Source organism: Trichechus manatus, unplaced genomic scaffold (assembly GCF_000243295.1).
Source record: "Trichechus manatus latirostris isolate Lorelei unplaced genomic scaffold, TriManLat1.0 scaffold00024, whole genome shotgun sequence".
NCBI classification, from domain to species: domain Eukaryota; kingdom Metazoa; phylum Chordata; class Mammalia; order Sirenia; family Trichechidae; genus Trichechus; species Trichechus manatus.
In genome coordinates this window covers 17,369,521-17,395,201 of record NW_004443960.1, presented here as the reverse complement: position 1 = coordinate 17,395,201, position 25,681 = coordinate 17,369,521, and the positions used below count along the sequence as shown (strand labels likewise).

The following is a 25,681-nucleotide window of genomic DNA, read 5'->3' as shown; positions in this document are numbered from 1 at the left end:
AGGTTGAGAAGTTAGAGGGTTGACATGTTGTGGGGTTGTTAACCAGTGTCATAAAACAACATGTGTACTACTGTTTCATGAGAAACTATTTGTTCTGTAAGCCTTCACCTGAAGTACAATAAAAATAAATAAATAAAAAAATTTAAAAAAAAAAATTACCTTCTCAAAACTACTATTCTGAAGATCCCACAGTTTGTAAAGCTTTGGTGCAGTTTCCTAAACTTGTCCGATAATGATCAGGTTGGGGTGGTTGTTAAAAATGCATATTCCTGGCTCCATACCAAACCTACCATTGCCGTCAAGTCTATTCCCACTCATAGCGGCCCTACAGGACAGAGTAGAACTGCTTAAAGGGGTTTCCAAGGCTGTAATCTTTACGGAAACAGACTGCCACATCTTTCCTCTGTGGAGCAGCTGGTGGGTTCAAACCATCAACCTTTTGGTTAGCAGTCGAGCACGTTAACCACTGTGCCACCAGGGCTCACGATATCAAACTTACTGGTCAAAATCCATAGCACAGGCCCCTGGGAATCAGTATGCTCAACAAGGGTTCCAGGTGATTGCTATGCTTAAACAAGCTTGGGAAAAACTGGGTTAATGCTATCCGTAACTGGCTTATTACATCTGTACTCTGAAAGTAATAAGCATTCTATCAGTCAACTACGCTCAACTTTAGAATTACCCGGAGCTTTTAAAAATAATGATGCCTGAGACCCACCCCCCAGAGATTCCGATTAAACTGGCCTAAGGTGCAGCTTGGACACCAGAATTTTTTTAAAGCTAAGAACCCATTATAAACATTTACAGAATGACTAACTTCCATAATTGATAACATGCCCTGCCTGAACTACTTGAACTTATTAACATTGTTGGAAAAGCACTAAAAAGGTGAGGTTTTTTGTTTATTTCCAAGTAGCAATATTCTAGAAGGTAACACTTTCTAAAACTAGGTTTGAATTTTTAAAAACTATTTGAATAACCAGACAAGTGAATAAATTAAAAGATGACCTGTGGGTGAGTATTAAGGAAGGTAACTAAACATCTCAGAAGTCAGAGGACAATTAGTATCCAGAATATATGAAAAAATCTGGAAAAATGAGAAAAATACAAGCAACATAACAGAAAAATGAGCAAAAAGAATAAACAAAAGACATTTTATGAAAGAGGAAACCCCAATGACCAATAAACATGTGAAAAGATGCCCAGTCTTATTAGCAATCAGGGAAATGCAAATTAAAGCCACAATAAAATAAGACTTTATCATCTTTTAAATTGGAAAACTTAAAAATAAAAAAGTCTGCTCACACCAAACACGGGTAGGGTGATGAATAACACAGACTCTCACATCCCTACTGCTACTGGAGTGTAAGCTGGCTCGGCTACTTTGGAAAACAGCATTATCTGGTAAAGCTCGAGGCGCATACCCGATGTCCAAGCAATTCTACTCAGGTATGTGCCCTTGTCTCGAGAAACGCTTTACACAGACATCAGAAGACATATCCAAAGGTGCTCACAGCAACAGCATTCACAACAATGAAAAAGAAAAGAACCAGATGCCTAAAACCCAATCCACTGCTGACGAGTCGATTCCGACGCACAGTGACCCTAGAGGATAGAGTAGAACTGCCCCACAGGGTTTCCAAGGCTGCAATATTTACAAAGCAGACTGTCACATCTTTCTCCTGCAGAGCAGCTAGCTGGTGGGTTCAAACTGCCGACCTCTCAGATAGCAGTCAAGAACTTAACCACTGCACCACCAGGGCTCCTTACCAGATGCCTATCAACAGAATAAATGATACATAATCTATGCATTAGAAGACTCACCATTGTTAAGATGGCAATCCTCTCCAAATGATCTATAGATTCAATGTTATCCCTAAGAAAATTCTAGTGGGCTTTTTTATTTTGCAGAAAATGTCAAGCTAATCCTAAAATGTATATGGAAACGCAGAGGACCAAGAATAGCTAAACAATTTCAAAAAAGAAGGACAAAGTAAAAAGACTGACACTATGCAATTTCAAAAGTTATAAAGCTACAGTAATCAAGTCAGTGTGGTACTGGCATAAGGATAGGCATATAGATCCAATGGAACAGAGTTGAGAGTCCAGAAATAAATCCTTACATTTATGGTCAATCGATTTTTGACAAAGTTGCCAAGTCAATATAACAGGAAAAGATAGTCTTTTCAACAAACGCTGCTGGGACAAATCGATCTTCAACTGCAGAAAAACTTAGACCCTAACCTCGTACCATACATAAAAATTAATTCAAAATGGATCATAGACTCAAATGTAAGAGCTAAAACTATAAAACTTCAAGGAAAAAAAATAGGAGAAAAATCCTCATGACCTTGAGTTAGGCCAAGAGTTCTTAGATATGGCGCCAAAAGCTTGAGTAAGAAAAGAGAAAACTGGCCAAGGGGACTTCATTAAAATTAAAAACTTCTGCACTTCAAAAGGCATCATTATGAAACTGAAAAGACAAACCACAGCCTGGGAGAAAATACCTGCAAATCATACATTTGATAAAAGATTCGTACAGAGATTATATAAAGAACTGTTAAAACTCACTAAGGAGGAAAAAAAAAACTTTTTTTTAAATGAGCAAGTCCTGAATAGACATTTCACCAAAGAAGATACACGAATGGCCAATAAGCACATGAAAGGAAGCTCAACTTCATTGTCATTACGGAAATGCAAATTAAAACCACAATGTGATACCACTACACACCCATTAGAATGGCTACAGCCAAAACGAGGGTGATGGTGGGATTGTAAAATGGTGCAGCCGCTGTAGAAAACAGTCTGGTGCTTTCTCAAAAGGCTGGACACAGAATCACCATATGACCCAACAATTCCACTCCTAGGTATATACCCAAAAGACTTGAAAGCAGGGACTCAAACAAATAATAGTACACTGATGTTCCCTGCAGCACTATACACAACAGCCGAAAGGTGGAAACAACCCACGCATCCATCAACAGATGAATGGATAAACAAAACATGGTCTATCTATACAATGGAATATTAGTCAACCAGAAAGAGAAATGGAGTCCTGATACATGCTACGACCTGAAGGAGCCCTGAAAACATTACGCTGAGTCAAATAAGTCAGACACAAAAGGGCAAATATTATATGATCCCACTTATATGAAACATCTAGAAAAGGCAAATGCATACAAAGTTCATTAGTGATTACCAGGAGGGAGGGAGGGAGAAGTGGGGAGTTATTGCTTAAGGGGAACTGAGTTTCTGTTTGGGCTGATGAAAAACTTTTGGTAACAGACACTGCCAATGGCTGCACAAGATAATAAATGTAATTAATGTCACTGGACTGTACACTTAAAAATGGTTAAAATGGCACATTTTTTTAATATATATTTTACCACAATAAAATTATTTTTAAAAAAGACAGGTGAGGATGTAGAGAAACTGGAATTCTCACTCGTTTCTGCGGGGAATGTAAAATGGTGCTGTCACTTTGGAAAACAGTTTGGCAGTTTCTTAAAAAGTTAAACATAAATTTACCACATGACTCAGCAATTCCACTCCCAGTAAACTACCCCTAAAATGAAAACAATGTCCACTGCAGCATTATTCATAATAGCCAGAGAGCAGAAACAATCCAAATGTCCATCAACGTATGAATGGATAAACAAAATGTGGTTTAGCCATATAATGGAATATTTAGTCAGTACTGATACGTACTACAGAACCTTCAAAAGGTTATGCTTAGTGAAAGAAGCCAGATGCGAAAGATCATGTCTTGAATAATTCCATTTATATGAAGTTACAGGAAAGGCAGATTTATAGAGACAGAAAGCAGATCAGTGGTTGCCTGGGCCCAGGGGTGGGAATGGCACTGGACTGCAAATGGGCTTGAGGAAATTTTCTAGGAGTATGAAAATGTACTGAAACGAGACTGTGTGATGATTGCACAAGTCTGTAAGTTTACTAAAAATCAGAGTTCTTATACTTAACAGTTGGTGAATTTTATGGTATGTAAAATATACCTTAATAAAGCTTTCCAGTTTGACTGAGACTGGAGGGACCCCAGAAGACATGGCCCCCGGACCCTCTGTTAGCCCAAAACTAAAAACATTCCCTAGGCCAACTCTTCAGACAAAGATTAGACTGGACTATGGGACATAAAATGACACTCGTGAAGAATGTGCTTCTTAGCTCAAGTAGATACATGAGACTAAACGGGCAGCTCCCGTCCAGAGGCGAGATGAGAAGGCAGAGGGTCAGGAGCTGGTTGAATGGACACAGGAAATCCGGGGTGGAAAGGGGAAGTGTGCTGTCACAGTATAGGGAGAGCAACTAGGGTCACATAACAATGTGTGTGTAAATTTTTGTATGAGAAACTAACTTGAATTGTAAACTTTCACTTAAAGCACAATAAATAAATAAATAATAATAATACAGCTGCCCAAAAACAATAAAAAACTTACTGCAAAGCCAAGTAAAGTTGAACCACGCTCACTTCTCTGAACTCGGCACCCTGACAAGCTTTTTTGGATGAAGAAGGCAGTCTTTAAAGTGTGGAAAGCAGTCACTATTAACCAGATGTGGACTTAATTAAACACTCCCATGGTTATTTTCTTTGAGGAGACATGAATCAAATATACCCCAGATGTGAAACTCTTAGAAGTCACAGTTCTATACCATAATAATCTATGGAAAATGTTGCCAATAAAAATATTTTGAAGGAACACTTGTTAGTTCAGCTATTTTCTCACTGGGGTCCCTCAGCAAGCAGCTGCCATCACATGCACCCAGGAGGAGAGGTCCTTCTTCAGGAGTATTTACTCTGTAAACTACCAACAGTGATGGAAGGAAACCAGCTCTCAGATTTGTCTCCTGCCTTGAAACACCAAAAAATAGCCCATAAGATACAAAGAGTCATCTTAAAAGACTTCAAGTATCAAGTGTAAGGGCTCCTAGACTCTCTTAACCCTCCCTCAGAAGACACAGGTGAGAAAACAAACGTCACATTATCGTGCCATCAAAGGAGAATGGGATCTGTCCTTCTGAACTAAAATGGCTCTGCAGAAATCCTTTATTAACTCAGCTCTGAAACAGCTACTGCCTGAGTTACTCCTTTTACAGTGTGGTTCAAAGCATGTTTTGCCAGGATGATCCTAAGGATCAAGAAACAGAATAAACTGTTTTCCTTGCAGAACCTGCTCTTGTGAGCCAAGATCTGTCAGTTCAAATGTACCTCTCCCAACACTGTAAACTTGCTTTCCTCAACATATAATTATGCAGAATATGTCTCAAAAATGCAGAAATCAGGGATCCACAGCCATTAGTCTCCAAGATACAAAGCCAATCTGGTCAAGGAAAACCCTCAAATGTTACCCAGTCTTTAGTCTGTATAAATCATAAATGCGTCAGGGGTTATACCAGGGCCACAGCACTGCATAGCACCTTGTTGGGAGGAAGGTGCTTCCTGGAGCTGTACAGTGTACAACCTGTCCAGCTGCCTGTGGTGGCCCGGGGATTAGCCATCTCACAGAAACACAGGATCCATAATCACAGCCTTTCACAAGAAGTATGTGAAAATGGAACAGATGAAAAAATAGGGTAAGACCCTGAAGACAGTCCTCGGAAAACCCTAATTATCCAAAAGATTTTTACATAGGAATTTCTAAAAAATCACTAGACCTGACCTGGATGACTATTTTTAGAGCCTTCACTTTCTGGTCTGAGGCCCAGGCGTCCTTTAGCGACTGGTTGAGCTCCTCTATGCGGTTCACGTAATCCTGTTGAGTCAAGTTCAACAGCTCCTTTTGGGATCCCTGTGGGCAGAAGGTCAAGAGGTAAAGACACAGAAGGAAAAACATTGTTCAACCACCACCCTCTCTATAGAATAGCTGGTACTGATGGAGTTACAGTCTCTTCAATTCTCTTCATGACTCCACCAGGATTGACTGTTTTCTCTGGCAAGCAAAGGGGTTCTTTGAGTTTTATTCAGAGATGGGCACAGTATAGTGGGTAAGAGATTAGCCTTGGAGGCAAGTCAGACCTAAGCTGACTTCCAGCTCAGCCACTCACTGGCTGTATGATCCTGGGCAAGCTGCTTTGCTCTTTGTGCCTCAATATTCTCATCTGTGAATGGGGATAACAGCACTTACCTCGTTCAACAAATAGTTACTGGGGGCCTACCAAGTGTGCCACGCGTGCTGTTAGATACTCAAGAGACAAAGGTGAGCAAAAATACATTATTTCTGCATTCACAGAGCTTAAGGGACAGAGAAGAGATGGACATTAACACAAACTGAGATAAATACTGACTAGGAAATACAGTTCCATGACAACACACAGCATAGTTCACTGAACCTGAGGTGTTCCACTGTAAGAAGCACAACTGTTTCACGTACCACTAAAACTTCAGAAAAAAAAAAAAAAAAAACACTGTCATCGAGTCGACTCTGACCCATAGCGACCCTATAGGACAGAACACAACTGCCCCATAGGGTTTCCAAGCCTGTACATTTTTATGGAAGCAGACTGCCACATCTTTTTCCCACAGAGCAGCTGGTGGTTTTGAACTGCCAACCTTTTGGTTAGCAGCCAAGCGCTTAACCACTGCACCACCAGAGCTCTAGCACGTACCACTAGGGAAGAAAAAAATGCTGATCCTCGACATGCACCAACTGAGAGACATAGCTCGATTTTAGAGACATCAAAATGTGGGAGGAAAGACGTTCATCTTAGAATAGAAAAAATATGGTAACAAAGGGATGGGCTTCAGACGGGTAAGGGTGGGTCAGGATGGCTTCCTGGAGGAAGGGAAGCTCGAGATGAGCTGTCAGTTGTACAGGTGTTAACTAGGCCAGGGGGCAACAAGGACAGAACATTCTGGACAAACGGAAGTCTACGGCAAAGACTCGTGGCAGAAGAGAGTGAGATCTTCGCGTGGATTAAGTAACAATGTACGTAAAGGCTCAGCCCAGTCTGGTGCAGTTAGCACGCACTGATCTTTAGCTAGTGTTCAGCATGCTATTTACGTAGCTCATGTGAGTAAGGCTCATGCCAACACGCATGATGAGACCAGAAACCAAACCAAACCTTCTTTATCTGAACATTCCTTGAAATCCAAAGTGAAGCCCTATTTATTAAAGAAGTAAGAGTAGATGGTTCAGGGAATTTGGACTGATCTCAATTGGCCACGTTAACTAGGATCTGTGGAGTACGGGCTTCCTTGTCCCTCTGCAGTAGGAGCCACGTGACAGTTCGGGCCAGTGGACTGTGAGCAGAAGTGGCATGTGTCCCTTCTTGGCTGAGGTGGTGAAAAGTGGCCTTCTCTGCAGACTGCTGTGATGACCTTGGAAGCCCTGTGTTGACATGGCAGCATCATGAGATGGTGCTGTGTCGGTCACTCTCACTGACTGCGTAATGTGAACAAGAAACAAACTACTGCTATATTAAGCCACTGGGATTTGGGGTGCGTGTGTTAGCACAGCATAACCTAGGCTTACACTGGCTAAAATGATATGTAAACCTGGAAGCTGTGAGGCAGTCAGCTGCGCTGTGAGTGGGGGTAAGCAAAGCAACCACACTGCAGACAAAAAGCAAAGGACCACTAGAGAGAGAGAATCAGGACAGGAGGCTACACAGACCCAAAAAGAGAGACCGAGGCAGATGCCAGGTTCCTGGCCAGTTGTGGTTCTTGGATCCAGGTTGTTGTGCCCTTGGGTTCACGGACACCCTGTATCCTTCCAATAAAACCTCCATTTTCAATGGAAGCCCAATCAAGCAACTTTCAGATACTTCCAGACTAAAGAGCTTTGATTCAAACCTTCAGTAATTCCCTCATTACCAGCCAAGGTTGGCTGACTATATGCAGACTGAGGCTCCCTAATTCACTACTTCTCATATCTGAATTGGGAACTAAGATACTGAACTCTGTGGAGGCCCCAACAGCTCTGGTCTCAGAGCTGCAAGATCCTCGATCCAAGGGGCAAGATGCAGGACAGAGCAACGGCAACCACCACTGTGGTTTTCAGAGCTTCTTCATCCAATCCACACAACTACTCTTTATCCTCATTTCAGAGATGAGGAAACAGATTTATGTCCAATGCCACCCTGTTAGTAAGCGGTCAAGCTGAGGCCTCCAGTCTCAGGATAATGATGGTGATAGCAGCTAAGACGTACACAGCACAGGCCACGTGCGGGGTGCTGTTCTAAGCACTTCATATACAGTAAGTCACTGAATCCCTGTAACAACCCTATGAGGTGGGCACTTATCATCCTCATTTTACAGATAAGTAAACTCAGGCACAGAGCGGTCAAGTACCTTGCCCAAAATCTCAGATTCATCAAATGGTAAAGCTGGGATTCAAACCTAGGCAGTCTGGCTCCAAAGTTTATGCTCTTACCCATCATGCTATGCTGCCTCTCTAAGTGATATTCCAGAGGACATAACTCAGCTGTCTTCAGGGGCCAGGCTAGTAATGACTATGAGTGAACTGGGACGGGGGGACTGTGGCAACCTAGACAGTGCATGACCTGGTTAAATGCAAGAACGTGGGCCCAGAGTTGTCAGCTCAAATTTTTCAAGAGAAGCCAGAATTCTAGATTTGTACGTTAAATTTACCATTTTTTTTTAAAACAATTGGAAAATGACTCAAATCTTTAAAAAGTATGTGCAGGCCAATTAAAAGACTGCTATGGGCCATATCCAGGCAGCAGAGCGGTCATGTGCAGCCTCTGTTGTAAGGTACGATCGTTATACTTCCCAGGGAGACGACTCCAGCTGGCTTTTCCCATTAGACACTGTCCCTGGACAACCTGAGTTTGCTCAGGCATCATAATGAGAAAAGACGCCTTCAGAAAGCTCCCATGAGCTCCTCCAACTGCACTGCTGGCCCCTTTCCCTGGACTGAGTCAGAGCCCCAGGACACAGGAGGACCAAGCACAACACGAAGGCCTCCTTGGACAAGCGTGATCGAGAATTCACCAAAGGGCAGCCACTGAGAGGGATCTAACTTGGCAGAAGAAACGAAAGCTTCACTCCTCCCTCAACTCCCTGCTCCACAAAGGACTTGCTCACCTCCTCAAAGTCATCCAGCTCCTCCAGCCTGGTCCGGACCTTCTCTGACATTGCGGACGTGGCAGTCCCCGCTCTGCCTAAAGAGAATGGATTTGTATCAGCCAAGTGGCTCCCCTCTACCACCAACACCCCCATGGGCAGCATGCTTCTACTCTGCACTTCAGCAGGAACAGAGATGTCAGGAAACTGTATTTCATTACTGAAAACTCTCTGAGTTTTGAAAGTAATTTCCATATGCACCCGAAGTTCCATAGGAAATAGTTCCATTCGGAAGCTGCCCCTGGGAGCGCATGGGCCAGCCTCAAAAAGGTTAACCACTACACTGAGTACTTACAAACTTCTCACTGTATCAGTTGTTTACTTGTAGAGAAAGGGAGTCCAGTTAAGGATGCCAAAAATCTGTTATTTATTTGTTTTCCGTGAACAACGGGCCCTGTCATGGTCACGCTCACAGAGTGGAACTGTTGCACTCTTATACTAACAAAACAATCTCACTGTCCACCAGAAGTGGAAACACTAGGGCTCCAAAGCCCTTTCTTCGAGCCAACGGCACTAGCTATGACTCCTTCCAGCATCTGTCAGCACAATCTTGTCCATCAGCAGGGACTGGCAGACAGGAATGAAGGAAAGGACTCCAGGCTGCAGGGCCAGCCACAGGCCAAGATTATCTGTCAAGCTGGCTGTCACCCTCCAAACAAAAAAACCAAACCCTCGGCTGTTGAGTCGATTCCAACTCATAGCGACCCTATAGGACAGAGGAGAACTGCCCCATAGGGTTTCCAAGGCTGTAAATCTTTAAGGAAGCAGGCTGCCACATCTTTCTTCCGGGGAGTGGCTGATAGATTTGAACCGCCAACCTTTCGGTTAGCAGCCAAGCACTTAACCACTGCACCACCGGGGCTCCTAGTGTTGCCCTCCAGTGCCTCCTATTTCAGAGCCCTTTCCCCATCTCAAGGGGACTTCTGCTCTAGTTCTGAGTCCCCTTGCTCCTCCCTACCAAACCCACTCTCAGGAATTCAAGTTTATTCTCTCTGAAGGCACTGGTTCTCAGCTCAGGTGTTGACTCACACGTGTCTGTAATCAGCTGAGAGCATACTGCAATTACTTACTTGTAACTGCTAAAATAATGAAGTCTCCAAATAATTAACATTTTTTACCTTGTTTCTACTTTTCCCCTAACTTTGAAATATACAGCAACACATAAAGTACACTTTAACACTTTATATTTTTACAAATAATTATAAAATACCTCTGTAATTTCCACCCAAGTCATATATTGTCTTGCTTCTTTCATTCACCGCAACATTCATGAAATCTGTCCACGCTGTTTCATGCAGCTGTAGCTCACTACGATTGCTACTGAGTATTTTCCATTGTGAGAATATGCCACAATTAATTTCTTCATTCTACTGTCAACGAACGTCTGGGTTTTCTGTTTGGGGCTATTACAAACAACGCTGCTATGAACATCTCTGTACATGCCTCCTGGGTCATCAAACATGAATTTCTCCAGGGCTGTGCTTCTTAAGCTTTTACACAAATCCCTTAAGGATGTGTTACAGTACAGATGCTGTTTCTGTAGGTCTGGGGTGGGGCCAGATCTGTGTGATTCTGCACTTTTAACAAGTTCCCAGGTGATGTCAAGGCGGCTGGCCCTCCGACCACACTTCAAGAATCATGGATCTAGCGCAGGGCTGGCAAACTTTTCCTTATAGGGCCAGATACAAATATTTTAGGCTTTACAGGTCACACAGTCTCTGCTGCAGCTATTGAACTCTGCTGTTGTGGCATGAAAGCATGTGAACAGATAGGCGTGGCTGTGTTTCAACCAACTTTATTTACAAAAACAAGGCAGCAGGCCGGACTTGGCCCATGACATAGTTTACCAACCCCTGACCTATAGTATTATCGAGGAAGGGAAATTTCTGGGTCAAAGAGTTGACCCCTGTTCAATTTAAGAGACACTGCAAAACTGTTTTACAAAGTGATTGTGCCATTTATACTCCCACCAACAGCACATGAGAGTTCCTATTGCTTCCCATTCTTATCAACACTTGGTATCGTCACTCAGTTTGACTTTTCCAGGCTGGTGAATACGCAATAGTAGAATTTACTTTTTTTATGGTCTGGGGTCATTCAAAGTTATGCTCATAATAAGGTTGCTTCTACTCCCTTCATTTAGAATGTTCTGTTTCAACCTGCAAAGAAGGGGGAGAGTTGCAGCTGCCATATGTCAGTGGCTTCAGAATCACCTGGGAGCTTCCAGAAAGAAATTCCTGGGTCCCATCATTCAAAAGTAATTCAACAAGTGGGACCCAGTGGTCTAAATTTGTATAAAAGTTCCCAAGGTGGTCTTACTGCAGCCGATTTGAGAGACCTGGTCCAGGGCTTTTAGACCGCGGGTCTTGGCAGAGAAAATTGAGAACGGCCATGTTCAGGAACCAGTGGCTGGTAAGACTGAGTGTGTGACCCCCATTGCCAGCATATGTGCACTTTCGTAGGGACAAAGACTTAAGGCAAAGGAAAGGATCTCTGAAGGGGAATTTCAACTGCTACCTAGCTGGTGTAGGAGACACCAAGTTTTTGTTCTATTCCTAGTAACCTCTGTGATCTCTTTTTCATTCATTCTCTAAGTACATATTTTAGTTCTGTGTCTACAAATAACCTAAGAAATAATTAAACAACAGGATTGGTAACACGTAAAAATGACATGGCGGATGGTGTCTGACTTCCTCTAACTTCACAAGCGGGGAGGAGAATCAAGATCAACAGCCCAAAGCTGATTCCTATGAGACGGAGGTCAATATATCTCCACCCTCCAATCTTTTCACCAATTCTGACACCATCCGTCCCTCCCACGGCACTCTCTACTTCTCTGCTGGGTTTGATAATTCGTTGCAGTGGCCACAGAGAACTCACAGACAATACTCACGACTTTGGGATTTATTAGGGAGTAACAGTGCGCCTGAGAATCAGGAATGACTCAGGATATAGTCCTTCGGTCAGGACAGCTTTCGGTCATGCCTGCAGGCAGGCCTCTCTCTCATTCCCTGTGCCCCTTAGCCTACCCCCTGCCCCACTCGGTCAAGTGTTACATATTACAAAGCTCTTTAGCTCCACCAACAAATGCCTGGAGAAACCCCACTCCACTACAAAGCTTCCGACCCAAAGGCTTTCAGCTCTCTCGCTCCGTGGGTCAGCACACCCACTGTAACTACCCTGCTCCGTGGGCCAGGAAGCCCACCGCACTGTATTGCGCCAGATTCCAGGTTCTGTTGTCATCATTTCTCTGCCACTGCTTCTTGCTGTCTCACTCCATCTCTGGTGTTACAATTCTCTGTCTCCCCTGAGTCTAGGAGGTTCTCAGTGCAGGGACCCTGGGTCCAAAGGACATGCTCCACTCCCAGCTCTTCTCTCTTGGTGGTAGTGAGGTCTCCCCTTTCCACCTCTGGGATGGCTCATATTAAACCTAGCAGGATGGCAAAACTGACCAATCCCCTCGTTAGGGTTCCATACACCTTATTTGCATTATTAGCAAGCTGTCCAATCCCCCTGGTGTGCCACAGCAACTTACTTGAACAGCCTCACCCAAACATTTATGGGAATTCACCCAATCATTAATTACAAGACCACAGCGAGAAAGGCCATATAACACACACTTTTTTTTCCCTTTGTAAAATTATATTAAAGGTAATAAAGCAATTCTCCCATCAAAGCAACAATAAAAAAACCAACTTACCTTTTTCAGATCCCATAAACAGATTCTGCAGAGACATAAAATTCATTAACATTTTAAAAATCTTACTTGATTGTATGAAAAAATTTCAAAAAATATTTATTCAACTAGCACTAAGGCAAGATGGCCCATAATTTTCCAACAAAACAATTTAATTTATCCAAATGAAAGACAGAAATACATATTCAAAGAAGGAAAATACGGGTCACAAAACTACCAGATTGAAATTTCTACTCAATTCAGGGCTCTCAAAGTGATCCAACAAATAGCAAAACATTTGATATGATAGTGGAGTCACAAGACAGGAACATTACACTTATCTTAAAGCAAGGTTTATCAACCTTAACACTGTTGACACGTTAGGCCAAGGAAGTCTCTGTTGTGGAGGCTATCCTGTACATAGCGCAATGTCTGGCAGCATCCCTGGCCTCCACCTACTAGATGCCAGTAGCACCGCCACCACCCCAGCTGTGACAACCAAATGTATCCAGGCATTGCCAAATGTCCCCTGGGGGCAAAGTCACTCCCAGTTGAGAATTACTGCTCTAAATAAGCTCTATGAACTTAGAAAAAAAAAGTAACTGCCCTGAGCATGGTACTCTTTTAAGATCTACCTATATGGGATCAAGGTGACAACAGCAGCTTGAAAGATTAGATAGGAACCTCAGGGGGCAGTGAGTTTATGTTAATGGGAAAGAACAACTCAGAAAAGGAGGGTGAAAATGGTTACACAACTCAAAGAATGTAATCAATGTCACTAAATGGTACATGTAGAAACTGTTGAAGTGGTATATGTTTTGCTGTGTATAACCTCGACAAAAGCAAAAAATACATATATATTACTTTTTTTAACGTGAATAATTCATCAATTCTGCCTGCCATTCTGTCTAATGAGTATAATAACACTAGAACAAAAATGTGCCCCAAAGATGGGAGTCCACTGTTCCAGTTCCTTCTCTGAACTGTGCCATATCCTCATTCTTAACACAGTTTTCAAGAAACCAATTAGCCTAGAGCTAGTAGAGGAATTTAGCAAAGTTGTAGGGTACAAGGTCAGCAATGGAAAATCAGTTGGGTTTCTATATGCCAGCAATGAAAAATGCGAAAGGGAAATTAGGGAAACAATTCCATTTACAATAGCATCTAAGAGAATAAAATACCTAGGAATAAATCTAACCTGGGATATGAAGGACTTGTACAATGAAAACTTAAAACACTGCTGAAAGAAATTAAAGAAGACTTCAGTAAACGGAAAGATGTTCCATGTTCACGGGTTGGAAGACTTAACATTGTTAAGATACCAATACTACCAAAAGCGATCCACAGATTAAACACAATCCTGATCAAAATTTCAACAGCCTTCTTTACTGAAATAGAAAAACCAATCCTCAACATTATACAGAATGGCAAAAGGCCTCTCTAAAGCAATGCTGAAAGAGAAGAACAACGTAGGAGGACTCACATTTTCTGATTTTAAAACATACTATACAGCTACAGTCATCAAAACAGCCAATGGAACAGAATTGAGAGTCTAGAAATAAACCCACACATCTATGGTCAACTGATTTTTGACAAGAGTGATAAATCCAATCGATAGGGAAAGAAGGATCTCTTCAATAAATGGTGCTGGGAAAACTGGATTTCCACATGCAGAAAAATGAAAACAATACTCATGCCTCACACCATACGCCAAACAAACTCAAAAATGGATTAAGGAACTAAATGTGCAAATTAAAACCATAAAATTCTTAGAATAAAATGCAGGATCGATGCTGTCACGCCTAGCTTTTAACAATGGATTATCTAATATAATTTTTAAAAAGCACATGCTGCAAAAGACAAAATAAATGTGACCTCACAAAAATTGAAAGCTTTTGTTCATCAAAAGACTTTACCAAAAAAGTGAAAAGACAAGCTACCGACTGGGAAAATATTTTTGGAAACTATATATCCGATAAGAATCAATAACCAAAATATACATAAAACTTTGAAAACTTAACAACAAAAAGATAAATAACCCAATCATAAACTGAGCAAAGGACTTGAAGTGACATTTCATCAATGAGGACATTCAACTGGCCACCAAACACAGTGTCATCAGCTGTCAGAGAGATGCAAATCAAAACCACAATGAGATACCATTTCACTCCCACTAGGATGGCTAAGATTAAAAAAAAAAAAACAAAAAACAGAAAATAACAAATGTCAGCAAGGATATAGGGAAATTGGAGCCCTTATCCATTGCTGGCGGGATGCAAAATGGTACAGCTGTTGTGGAAAACAGTGTGGCAGTTCCTCAAAAAAGTAAAAATTGAACTACCATATGACCTAGCAATTCCACTCCTAGGTATATACTCAAGACTTGAAAGCACAGACTCAAATAGAGACTTGTACACCAGTGTTCACTGCAGTACTATTCACAACAGCCAAAAGGTGGAAATATCCTAAATGCCCATCAATAGATAAGTGGATAAATAAAACATGGTACATACATACAATGGAATACTACTCAGCCAGTAGGAGACATGAAGTCTTGATATGGATAGATAGGTATGGATAGAGCTTAAAGACATTATGCTGAGCGAAATAAGCCAATCACAAAAGGACAAATATCGCATGGCCTCACTTATATAAAAAGACAAGAAAAGGCAAATGTATAGAGACCTAAGTTTATTAGTGGCTACCAGGGGTGGGAGAGAAGGGGAAAAAAGTGGTCAGCAATGATGGAAAAATCGAACTGATTAAGGGCAGGGTTGCACAGTCTATTACTAAGTGCTGTCAAAAAGTTGTACCCTTAGAAGAAGTTGAATTGGCAAAAGTTGTGTGATATATTTACAATGCTAAAAAAAAAAAAGGGTAACTGCTGAGGCTGCTTATGTACAACCAAAAACCTCATGGGGTTTGGTTTCTTGGTTTGGGGGTTTACAGTCATGGTTTCATGGGACATCCTAATTAACTGGCATAATAATGTGTTTAGTGCTGTTCTACCTCCTAGTTCACTGTGTACTGCCTAGGGTCTTCAAAGCTCGCAAGGGGCCATCCAAGGCACAACAATTGGTCTCTATTCACCTGGAGAAACAGAGGAAGGAGAGTCAGGAAGAGGGGGACATGGAATGTGTGGCTAATTGCCTCCATGAACAACTGCTTTGCCATGAGACCAGAAGAACTGGATGGTGCCTGGCTACCATTACTGAACATTTTGATCAAAGATTCTATAGAAGAATCCTGATCAAAAGGGGGAAAATGCAGAACAGAATTTCAAATTTTCATGGACTCCAGACTTTCTGGAGCCATGGAGGGTAGATGAACCCCTGAAACGACTGCCCTGAGATAATCTTTAAACCTTAAACCAAAAATATCCCCTGAAGTCATCTTAAAATCCAGCAACAGTTTAGCTTAACTAGTAAAAATGTCTGCCTTGAGCCTTATGCTCTTTTAAGAACAATCTATATGGGATCAAACTGACAAAAGCAACTCAAAAGATTATATAAGAATCTTAGGGGGCTGTGAGTTTATCTTAACGTGGGAGGAACAGCTCAGAAAAGGAGGGTGAGAACAGCTGCACAACTCCAAGAATGTAATCACTGTTACTAAATGGTACATGTAGAAACTGTTGAATAGGTCCAAGTTTTGCTGTGTATATTCTCAACAATAAATAAAATTTAGGAAAAAACAAGAAACTGATCAGCACTTTTTTTCCCCAACTAACACTGATGTAAAAAGTGCAACTTGCAGACAGCCCAGGAGACAGAGCAATATAACAAAAAGATATTACTACGAAATCTGAAGTAGATGCTGGGACAAAAGTACTGGTACTCACGATAGAGAGCTTTTCTGTAGTAGTGTACCGGGTAAGGATCTCTCCCCGTTTGCTGGACCACGGCTCAAAGTCCAACCCTACAGTAGAGTTATCATCTCTATCACGCTTCTTTCTGGAGCTGTCCTACGAAAAGGTAAGACAATTTCTTCAGGAGTAATGTAATTTTACTTTTAAAACAAAATATAAGCAGAAGGCAGATAGTCTCCTCACTATGAAATAAAATAGATCTGCTTAGGTTGGCTGTTCAAACCCACCCACGGGCATCTCAGAAAACAGGCCTGGCAACCTGCTTCCAAAACGTCACAGCCTTGAAAATCCTATGTGTAGAGTTCTACTCTGCACACATGGGGTCGCCATGAGTTGGAAAAGAATTGAGGGCAACTAACAACAAAAACAAAGGTTTACTATGATTAAAAAAAACTTCTCAGGCCATTTCGTCACTAATGGCCTAAATAAACATTATCAAAACATGGTCAAACAAACTCATTAAGAATCAAGGAAAGGCAAATTGAAAGAGACCACTTTTCAATTATCAGGTTGGCAAAGAGTTAAATAGCTGACAATACAGAGGCTGGCTAGGATGCAGGGAAAGAGGCACTCTTAGACATTGTTGGGCAGGGAATATAAATTGGTAAAGTCTTTTTGGAGGACAACTGGATGGCATCCATTAAAGCTTTAAATACACTTTCCCCTAACCAGGTAATGAACTATAGGAATTCATTCTACAGAACTTCTTGCACATATGTACAAAACCCAAAAAAAACCAAACCTACTGCCATCGAGTCAATTCCGACTCGTAGCAACCCCATAGGACAGAATAGAACTCTCTTATAAGGTTTCCAAGGCTATAATCTTTACAGAAGCAGACTCTCATAGCTTTCTCCCACAGAGTGGCTGGTGGGTTCAAACCTCCGACTTTTCACTTAGCAGCTGAGCGCTTTAACCACTGTGTCATCAGGGGTCTCTCATATACACAAAGAGACATGCATATTCAAGGATCACTGTGCACCACTATGTGTACTAGCGAAAAAACAGAAAAAACCTTCGAGCTATCAGTAGGACAAGGGCTAATTAAAGTATGTTTCATCCAATCTTGAAACTAGTTTGCAGCTGTTCAAAATAATGAGGTTGTTCTATAAGTACTAATATGAATGCTCTTCAAGACATATTGTCAGTTTAAAAAAACAATCACAAGCTGCAGAAGTCTAAACATACTTCAACGACATTTACATAAAACAGCAAATAACGTATTCGATGCAGCACAGAATGATGATTTAGAGCATGGCCTCTCAAGTCAGACTGCCTGGATTTGAATCCAGCTTTGATGTGACTTAACATCTCTATCCCTCCATGTCTGCCTCCTTAATGAAGATTATAATATCTCCCTCATAAGGCCATACAAGAACTAAACATGGAATGCACTTAGAAAAAATGCGTGCCACACAATGATAGGATAATATCCACACGCCTACAAGGAAGACCAGCTAATATGACCGTTATTCAAATTTATGCACCAACCACTAAGGTCAAAATGAAGAAACTGAAGATTTTTACCAGCTTCTGCAGTCTGAAATTGACTGAACATGATTGGAATGCGAAAGTTGGAAACAAAGAAGGATTGGTAGTTGGAAAATATGGCCTTGGTGATAGAAACAATGCCAGAGATCACATGATAGAATTTTGCAAGACCAATGACTTCTTCATTGCAAGTACCTTTTTTCACCAACATAAACGGCGACTATACACACGGACCTCGCCAGATGGAATACACAGGAATCAAATTGACTACATATGTGGAAAGAGACATTGGAAAATCTCAATATCATCAGTCAGAACAAGGACTGGGGCTGACTACGGAACAGACCATCAACTGCTCATATGCAAGTTCAAGCTGAAACTGAAGAAAATTAGAACAAGTCCACAAGAGCCAAAGTATGACCCTGAGTATATCCCACCTGAATTTACAGATAATCTCAAAAACAGATTTGACACGCTGAACACTAATGATCGACCAAATTCTTAGTCATCTAGTACTACTATAACAGAAATACCACACGTGGATGGTTTTAACAAAGAGAAATTTATTTCCTCACAGTCAAAGTAGGCTAAAAGTCCAAATTCAGGGCGTCAGCTCCAGGGGAAGCCTTTTTCTCTCTCTGTTGGCCTTCTCATCAATATTCCCCCAGACTAGGAGCTTCTCGGTGCAGGGACCCCCGTCCAAAGGACGTGCTCTGCCCGGCACTGCTTTCTTGATGGTATGAGGTTCCCCTGTCTCACTGCTCACTTGTCTTTTATATCTCAAGAGATTGCCTCAGGACACAATCCAGTCTTGCAGATCAGGTCCTGCCTTACTAACACAACTGCCACCCATCCTCCCTCATTAACATCATAGAGGCAGGTTTACAACATACAAGAAAATCACAAGTACCAGGAATCATGGCCTAGCCAAACTGATAGACACATTTTTGTGGGGACATAATTCAATCCATGACACACGCTGAACACCAATGATCGAAGACCAGATGAGTTGTGGAATGACATCAAGGACATCATATATGAAGAAAGCAAGAGCTTTAAAAAAACAGGAAAGAAAGAAAAGACCAAAATGGATGTCAAAAGAGACTCTGAAACTTGCTCTTGAACGTCGAGTAGCTAAAGCAAAAGGAAGAAATGATGAAATAAAAGAACCAAATAGAAGATTTCAAAGGGCAGCTCGAGAAGACAAAGTAAAGTATTATAATGACATGTGCAAAGAGCTGGAGATAGAAAACCAAAAGGGAAGAACACGCTCAGCATTTCTCAAGCTGAAAGAACTGAAGAAAAAACTCAAGCCTCGAGTTGCAACAGTGGAGGATTCTATGGGGAAAATATTAAACAATGAAGGAAGCACCAAAAGAAGATGGAACGAATACACAGAGTCATTATACGAAAAAGAATTGGTTGATGTTCAGCCATTGCAAGAGGTAGCATATGATAAGGAACCGATGGTACTGAAGGATGAAGCCCAAGCTGCACTGAAGGCATTGGCAAAAAACAAGGCTCCAGGAATTGAGGAATACCAACTGACATGTTTCAACAGAGAGATGCAGCACTGGAGGTGCTCACTTGTCTATGCCAAGAAATTTGGAAGACAGCTACCTGGCCAACTGACTGGAAGAGATCCATATTTATGCCTATTTTCAAGAAAGGTGATCCAACCAAATGCAAAAATTATCAAACAATACCATTAATATCACACACGAGTAAAATTTTGCTGAAGATCATTCAAAAGTGGCTGAAGCAGTATATTGACAAAGAATTGCCAGAAATTCAGGCCGGATTCAGAAGAGGACGTGGAACCAGGGATATCTTTGCTGATGTCCCGTGGATCCTGGCTGAAAGCAGAGAATACCAGAAAGATGTGTACCTGTGTTTTATTGACTTCGCAAAGGCATTCAACTGGGTGGATCATAACCAATTATGGATAACATTTCGAAGAATGTGAATTCCAGAACACTTAACTGTACTCATGAAGAACCTGTACATAGATCAAGAGGCAGCTGTTCGGACAGAACAAGGGGATACTGCGTGGTTTAAAGTCAGGTAACGTGTGCATCAGGATTATATCCTTTCACCATACCTATTTAATCTGTATGCTGAGCAAATAATCCGAGAAGCTGGACTATATGAAGAAGAACGGGGCATCAGGATTGGAGGAAGACTCATTAACAACCTGTGATGTGCAGATGACACAAGCCTGCTTGCTGAAAGTGAAGAGGACTTGAAGCACTTACTGATGACGATCAAAGACCACAGCCTTCAGTATGGATTACACCTCAACATAAAGAAAATAAAAATCCTCACAACTGGACCAATAAGCAACATCATGATAAATGGAGAAAAGATTGAAGTTGTCAAGGATTTCATTTTACTTGGATCCACAATCAACACCCATGGAAGCAGCAATCAAGAAATCAAAAGATGCATTGCACTGGGCAAATCTGCTGCAAAAGACCTCTTTAAAGTGCTGAAAAGCAAAAATGTGACCTTGAAGACTAAGGTGTGCCTAACCCAAGCCATAGTATTTTCAATTGCATCACATGCATGTGTGAAAGCTGGACAATGAATAAAGAAGACCAAAGAAGAATCGATGTCTTTCAGTTATGGTGTTGGCGAAGAATACTGAATATACCAAGGACTGCCAAAAGAAGTACAACTAGAATGCTCCTTAGAAGCAAGGATGGCGAGACTACATCTTACATACTTTGGACATGTTATCATGAGGGATCAGTCCCTGGAGAAGGACATCAAGCTTGGTAAAGTAGAAGGTCAGTGGAAAAAGTGGAAGACCCTCAACGAGATATATTGACACAGTGGCTGCAACAATTGGCTCAAGCATAACGATTGTGAGCATGGCACAGGACCAGGCAGTGTTTCGTTCTGTGGAACACAGGGTGGCTACGATTCGGAACCAACTCGACAGCACCTAACAACAACAGTGTGGAGCCCTGGTGGCACAGTGGTTAAGAGCTCAGCTGCTAACCAAAAGGTTGGCAGTCTGAATCTACCAGCCACTCCTTGGAAACCCTATGGGGCAGTTCTATTCTGTCCTACAGGGTCATTATGAGTCGGAATTGCCTTGATGGCAATGGGTTTGGTTTAGACTATGCATGTAAGGAGTCCTGGTAGTGCAGTGGTTAAAGCTCTCAGCTGCTAACCGAAAGGTTGGCAGTTCGAACCCATCAACTACTCCGAGGGAGAAAGATGTGCCAGTCTGCTTCTGTAAAGACTTACATCCTTGGAAACCCTATGTGATGTTCTACACTGTCCTACAGAGTCGTTATGAGTTAGAATTGACTCGACGGCAACGGGTTTACTATGTATGTAACACTCAGAAGTTTTAGTCATAAGTATCTATGAAAATACCAAGAAAAGGTGATAGAAGAATAGATATTATACTGATAACAGTGATGACCTCCAAGGTCGAGAATGGCAGGAAGGGGGTTGTTAAACAGGACTTTAACTGTAGTGTTTGACAAAAATCTTTTACATTAAAAATTAGTGAATTACTTATGTAACTGTATTAAAAAAAAGGGCCCAAAGAAAGAATTATAAAAAGAATAAAATTAAAATAAAGAATACATTTTAAAATGCATGAAGGAAGGAAGGGAGGGATGAAGGATGGGAGGGAGGGAGGAACTTCCAGAATCTACAGTAGCCTCTCCCCCTCGTTGTCCTCTGTAAGCCATACCTTCTGGATGTCTGGGACTATCTGAATTGTTACAACCAAAACGCACTCATGCATTACTTGTGCAATTTAAAAACAAAAAAGAAAAACACCCATCCCTGCCCCTCCTTAGAACTGACCGCCCAGATGAATGACTTCTGGTTGCTCAGAGTGTGTTACCATAGCAGCTGCCGTGGCTGTGGGATCGGCAGTGGCTGCAAACATAGAGAGAGGGTCGGTGCCATCCAGGACGCTGCTCAGAGGGTCCATCACGGAGCTAGAGGAAGAGGAGGAAGTGGAAGAAGTACTTCCTTTCCGGCTCACTTTCTTTGTCTTTGATTCTGTGACCTATGGGGAGAATTTGAGACAGTAAAATAGAAGTCCCCTGCTTCTTTCTCTGAGGCAACAGGCAGATGGGTTCTTTTCTCTCACTCTGCTGGCTGAAGAGACCGTCCATTTGCAGTAGTCTTTCTTATCAGTCTGCCTGGGATGTTTATTTTTGTGACAAAATGAACACGACTCAGAATCACAGCTGTCGAGGATGGAAAGGTAGAAAGTTGTGTTAGGAGGGAAGAGACAGGGCCCTTCTGATTTAGAAGAAGGTGATGTAAATGTCTTCTTGTAGGGCTTTGATACTCAAAGCAGGCTTTCAACTGGTTCTTCCCTGTTCAATCATGGCCAAGGAAGCAACACTGGAACAGACTCGAATTTTTAAAATTTAGTTGAACCGGAATCATAACCAGAATGGTAAAAATTATGGGTTAAAGCCCTGCTAAAAACCTAATCTCCCTCTTAGAAAACAAGGGCAACGTGTATGTTGCATAGCAACCAAATCTTTTGCCCTTTGGACTTTGCACAGTCGGAAACAGCAGTGCCCCACTCAAGGATGGTGGCTGACCTTGCCGCTTTTAATGTGTGTTGCTCTCCATAGTCCTGTCAATAAACCAACCTCATGCATCAGGCTCCTGAAAGGGCTCACTATGTCTCTTCCAAGTCTCCCATTCAGGGCTTTGACACATAATTCTTCCCGTTATGGTTCTGGAGAACCCAAATTTTAAAAATTCAGGTCTGTTCCGGTTTTGCTTCATTGGCCATGAGTGAACCAGTTCAAATCCTAGCTCAAAGTGTGGTCCCTGGACAAGCAGCATTGGCATCATCTGGGAGCATATTATAAATGTAGACCCTCAGGCCTAGCTCCAGACCACAGCATCAGAATTTGCATTTTAATAAGATCATGAGGTGATTCATATGGAAGCAGTGGTCTAGTAGGGTAATGAGGCAGGGCACTCAAGATCACCAGGGTCATGCTGTACTCTGAAAATTATCTCCATAGCTCTGCAAGACATTGCATTTCCAGAGCGCGAATGCCCAACTCCTTCTTTTTTGTGGAGAACTTCTCCCACTACCACCTCCTGGTACATGTGTTGGGTGGGGGAGCATGTTTGTACCACCGGATCCCACCCCTCCCCAACTTCAAACGATTAAATTAGGAGTGAACCCCTGAGCCAAGAGAACCCAACCAGAGTCTCTCCCTGGGAATTTAGGATCAACATTCAGAAAAGCATGGAGCCCTGGTGGCACAGCGGTTAAGAGCTCGGCTGCTAACCAAAAGGTTGGCAGTTCAAATCCACCAGCCACTCCTTGGAAACCTTATGGGGCAGTTCTAATCTGTCCTATAGGGTGCTACAAGTTGGAATCGACTCAATGGCAAAAACTCGATGCGTTTGGTTTTTTGTTTTTGTTTTTAATTCAGATGAGCCACTCCTTTAAACAAGGAAGCTATGAAAACTTAGGGGCCAGGGGTTGACAGTGATGGACACTTTGGATATGTACCCACAGGGAAACAGAGAAAGAAACAGAGAAGAACAGAGGGGATGTAGCAGAATGAAGGACAGAGAGAACAGCACCCACAGTTGCTGCACATTTGCTTTTGTCTGCCTAGCATCTATTCCTCCATCTCCCAGTCTCACTACTCCAAATTTTCTTTGGGAAAGCAGCCCCCCTCCACTCTCAATTCTTGCAGGCCTGGTAGGGTAGACTCTGCTCCTAGTTCCCAGAGTAGGCATCAGACGTAACCCAATCACCATATTCTGTCCCCCTGTTCACCAAGGCTGGTTCAGGGAAGGGCACATAACACAATACACAAACGAAAACGGCTAAAGAAAACTCTCCCAGCTGCTGGAGTTGCTAAGCTAGCAGGACGTAAACATGGAGGTGCCGAAGCTATTCTGTTACGACATGGGAAGTGAGTTCCTGAGAATGGAACCAATACACTGGTGGGGTCAGACAGAGCCGCACGAGCCCACAGATGATTGAAGGGAGCTGGAAAGCTGAGCCTCGGTCTTCTGATCTCCTGCTGTATGTAATTATCTTTGTGCATTCTCATGTCCTCTGCCATTAAGAAATTTTATACCCTCTATGTCCCCTAGCATCAATCTGTCAATTACATCTCTGCCTGATATGATGACCACATGGTTTCTATTAATTGCTAATAAAAGAGTACTAACCCAACAGAAAGGGACCACCTATGTCTCTTGCTACAGGGCAGTGGTGGTTCAATGGCAGAAGTCTTGCCTCCGTGTGGGAGACCACGTTCGATTTCTGGCCAATGCACCTCGAGCACAGGCCCCACTTGTCTAACAGTGGAGGTTTGAGTGCTATCATTTCAGCAGTGAACAGCTTCCAGGCTATGACAGACTAGGAAGAAAGTCCTGGCGATCTACTTCTGAAAAATCAGTCGTTGAAAACCTTACAGATTACAATGGTCTGATCCCATCATGCATGGGGTCACCATGAGCCAGGGATCGATCAACAACAACTAAAAACAACAATATGTCTCTTGCCTGTTTTTTTTTTTTTAAGTAACGTACTGATAGTCTAAGATATTATTCTGTATCACACCCTAATGGTAACTAGAGTGATTCTTAATATTCCAAATAAGCAAATTAAGAAGCAAGATATATTTTGCTTAAACATCCAAATCAGAAACAAAGCTGTCCCATACTCAAGACAGCCTCACTAATATGAGGAAGCAGGGAATGAAAATGATGTGGGTGAGGCCAGTATCAAAGTGCGGGGGGGGCAGAAATACTGGCTGATTCAAATATGTTAAAGTAGCTACCACTGGCAAAACAGAAAAGACTCAGGAACACTGTAATTTTAAGGAATGAAAATATCATTTAGAGATTCTCGACAAAACTTACAGTTATGGGTTTCAGTGGGTGATAGTCCCCAAACTCCAATGGCACAGCCTCCAATCGGCATGATGCAAATTCAGCTTTGTAGTTCCGGTTCCTGGAATGCCTGGCAAACACCAAAACACAGAAACCAATTAGTTAATGGGGGGGGGGGGCGGTCTGTGAAACACTGAACACTTTTTGTTCAAACATCCTCTTTGATGGAATAGTTTACAGCAGAATAACATTTCTACCAAGACCGCTAAGAAATGCTAAATAACAGTTTCTAAAAATCTGTTTAAGGATGGTCATAATGGAAATAACAGAAAATAGCCAAGCGTCGGCAAGGATGTGAAGAAACTGGAACCCTTATACGTTGCTGGGAGAATGTAAAATGGTGGAGCTACTGTGGAAAACAGTTTGGCAGTTCCTCAAAAAGTTAAACATAGGAAAAAACTGTCAACCAAGAATACTATATCCAACAAAACTGTCCTTTAAGAATGAGGGTAAAATTAAAGCATTCCCAGATAAACAGACTTGAGAGAGTAGGTATCTACAATACTGGTCCTCCAAAAAATACAAATGGGAGTTCTCCAGATGAAGGGGAAAAGAGACTAGGAATTAATTCAAAGCCATACATAAAAAGAAAGATCCCTAATAAAAGGAACTGCATGGACAAGTA

The 25,681-nt window shown here is 42.0% G+C and overlaps 1 protein-coding gene across 1 annotated transcript in view; it reads right to left on the bottom strand.

Moving 5' to 3' along the window:
* The window catches only part of VPS35L (VPS35 endosomal protein sorting factor like), a 144,172-nt gene that overhangs the window by 101,826 nt on the left and 16,665 nt on the right, over positions 1-25,681 (bottom strand). Inside the window, exons 2-7 of the mRNA XM_023728326.1 lie at positions 25,027-25,126; positions 22,004-22,171; positions 16,618-16,740; positions 12,801-12,825; positions 9,062-9,138; positions 5,676-5,804 (exon numbers count right to left, since the gene is read on the bottom strand). Of these exons, the coding sequence (XP_023584094.1) occupies positions 5,676-5,804; positions 9,062-9,138; positions 12,801-12,825; positions 16,618-16,740; positions 22,004-22,093 (444 nt within the window). The 5' untranslated portion in view covers positions 22,094-22,171; positions 25,027-25,126. The remainder of the gene's footprint in view (positions 1-5,675; positions 5,805-9,061; positions 9,139-12,800; positions 12,826-16,617; positions 16,741-22,003; positions 22,172-25,026; positions 25,127-25,681) is intronic.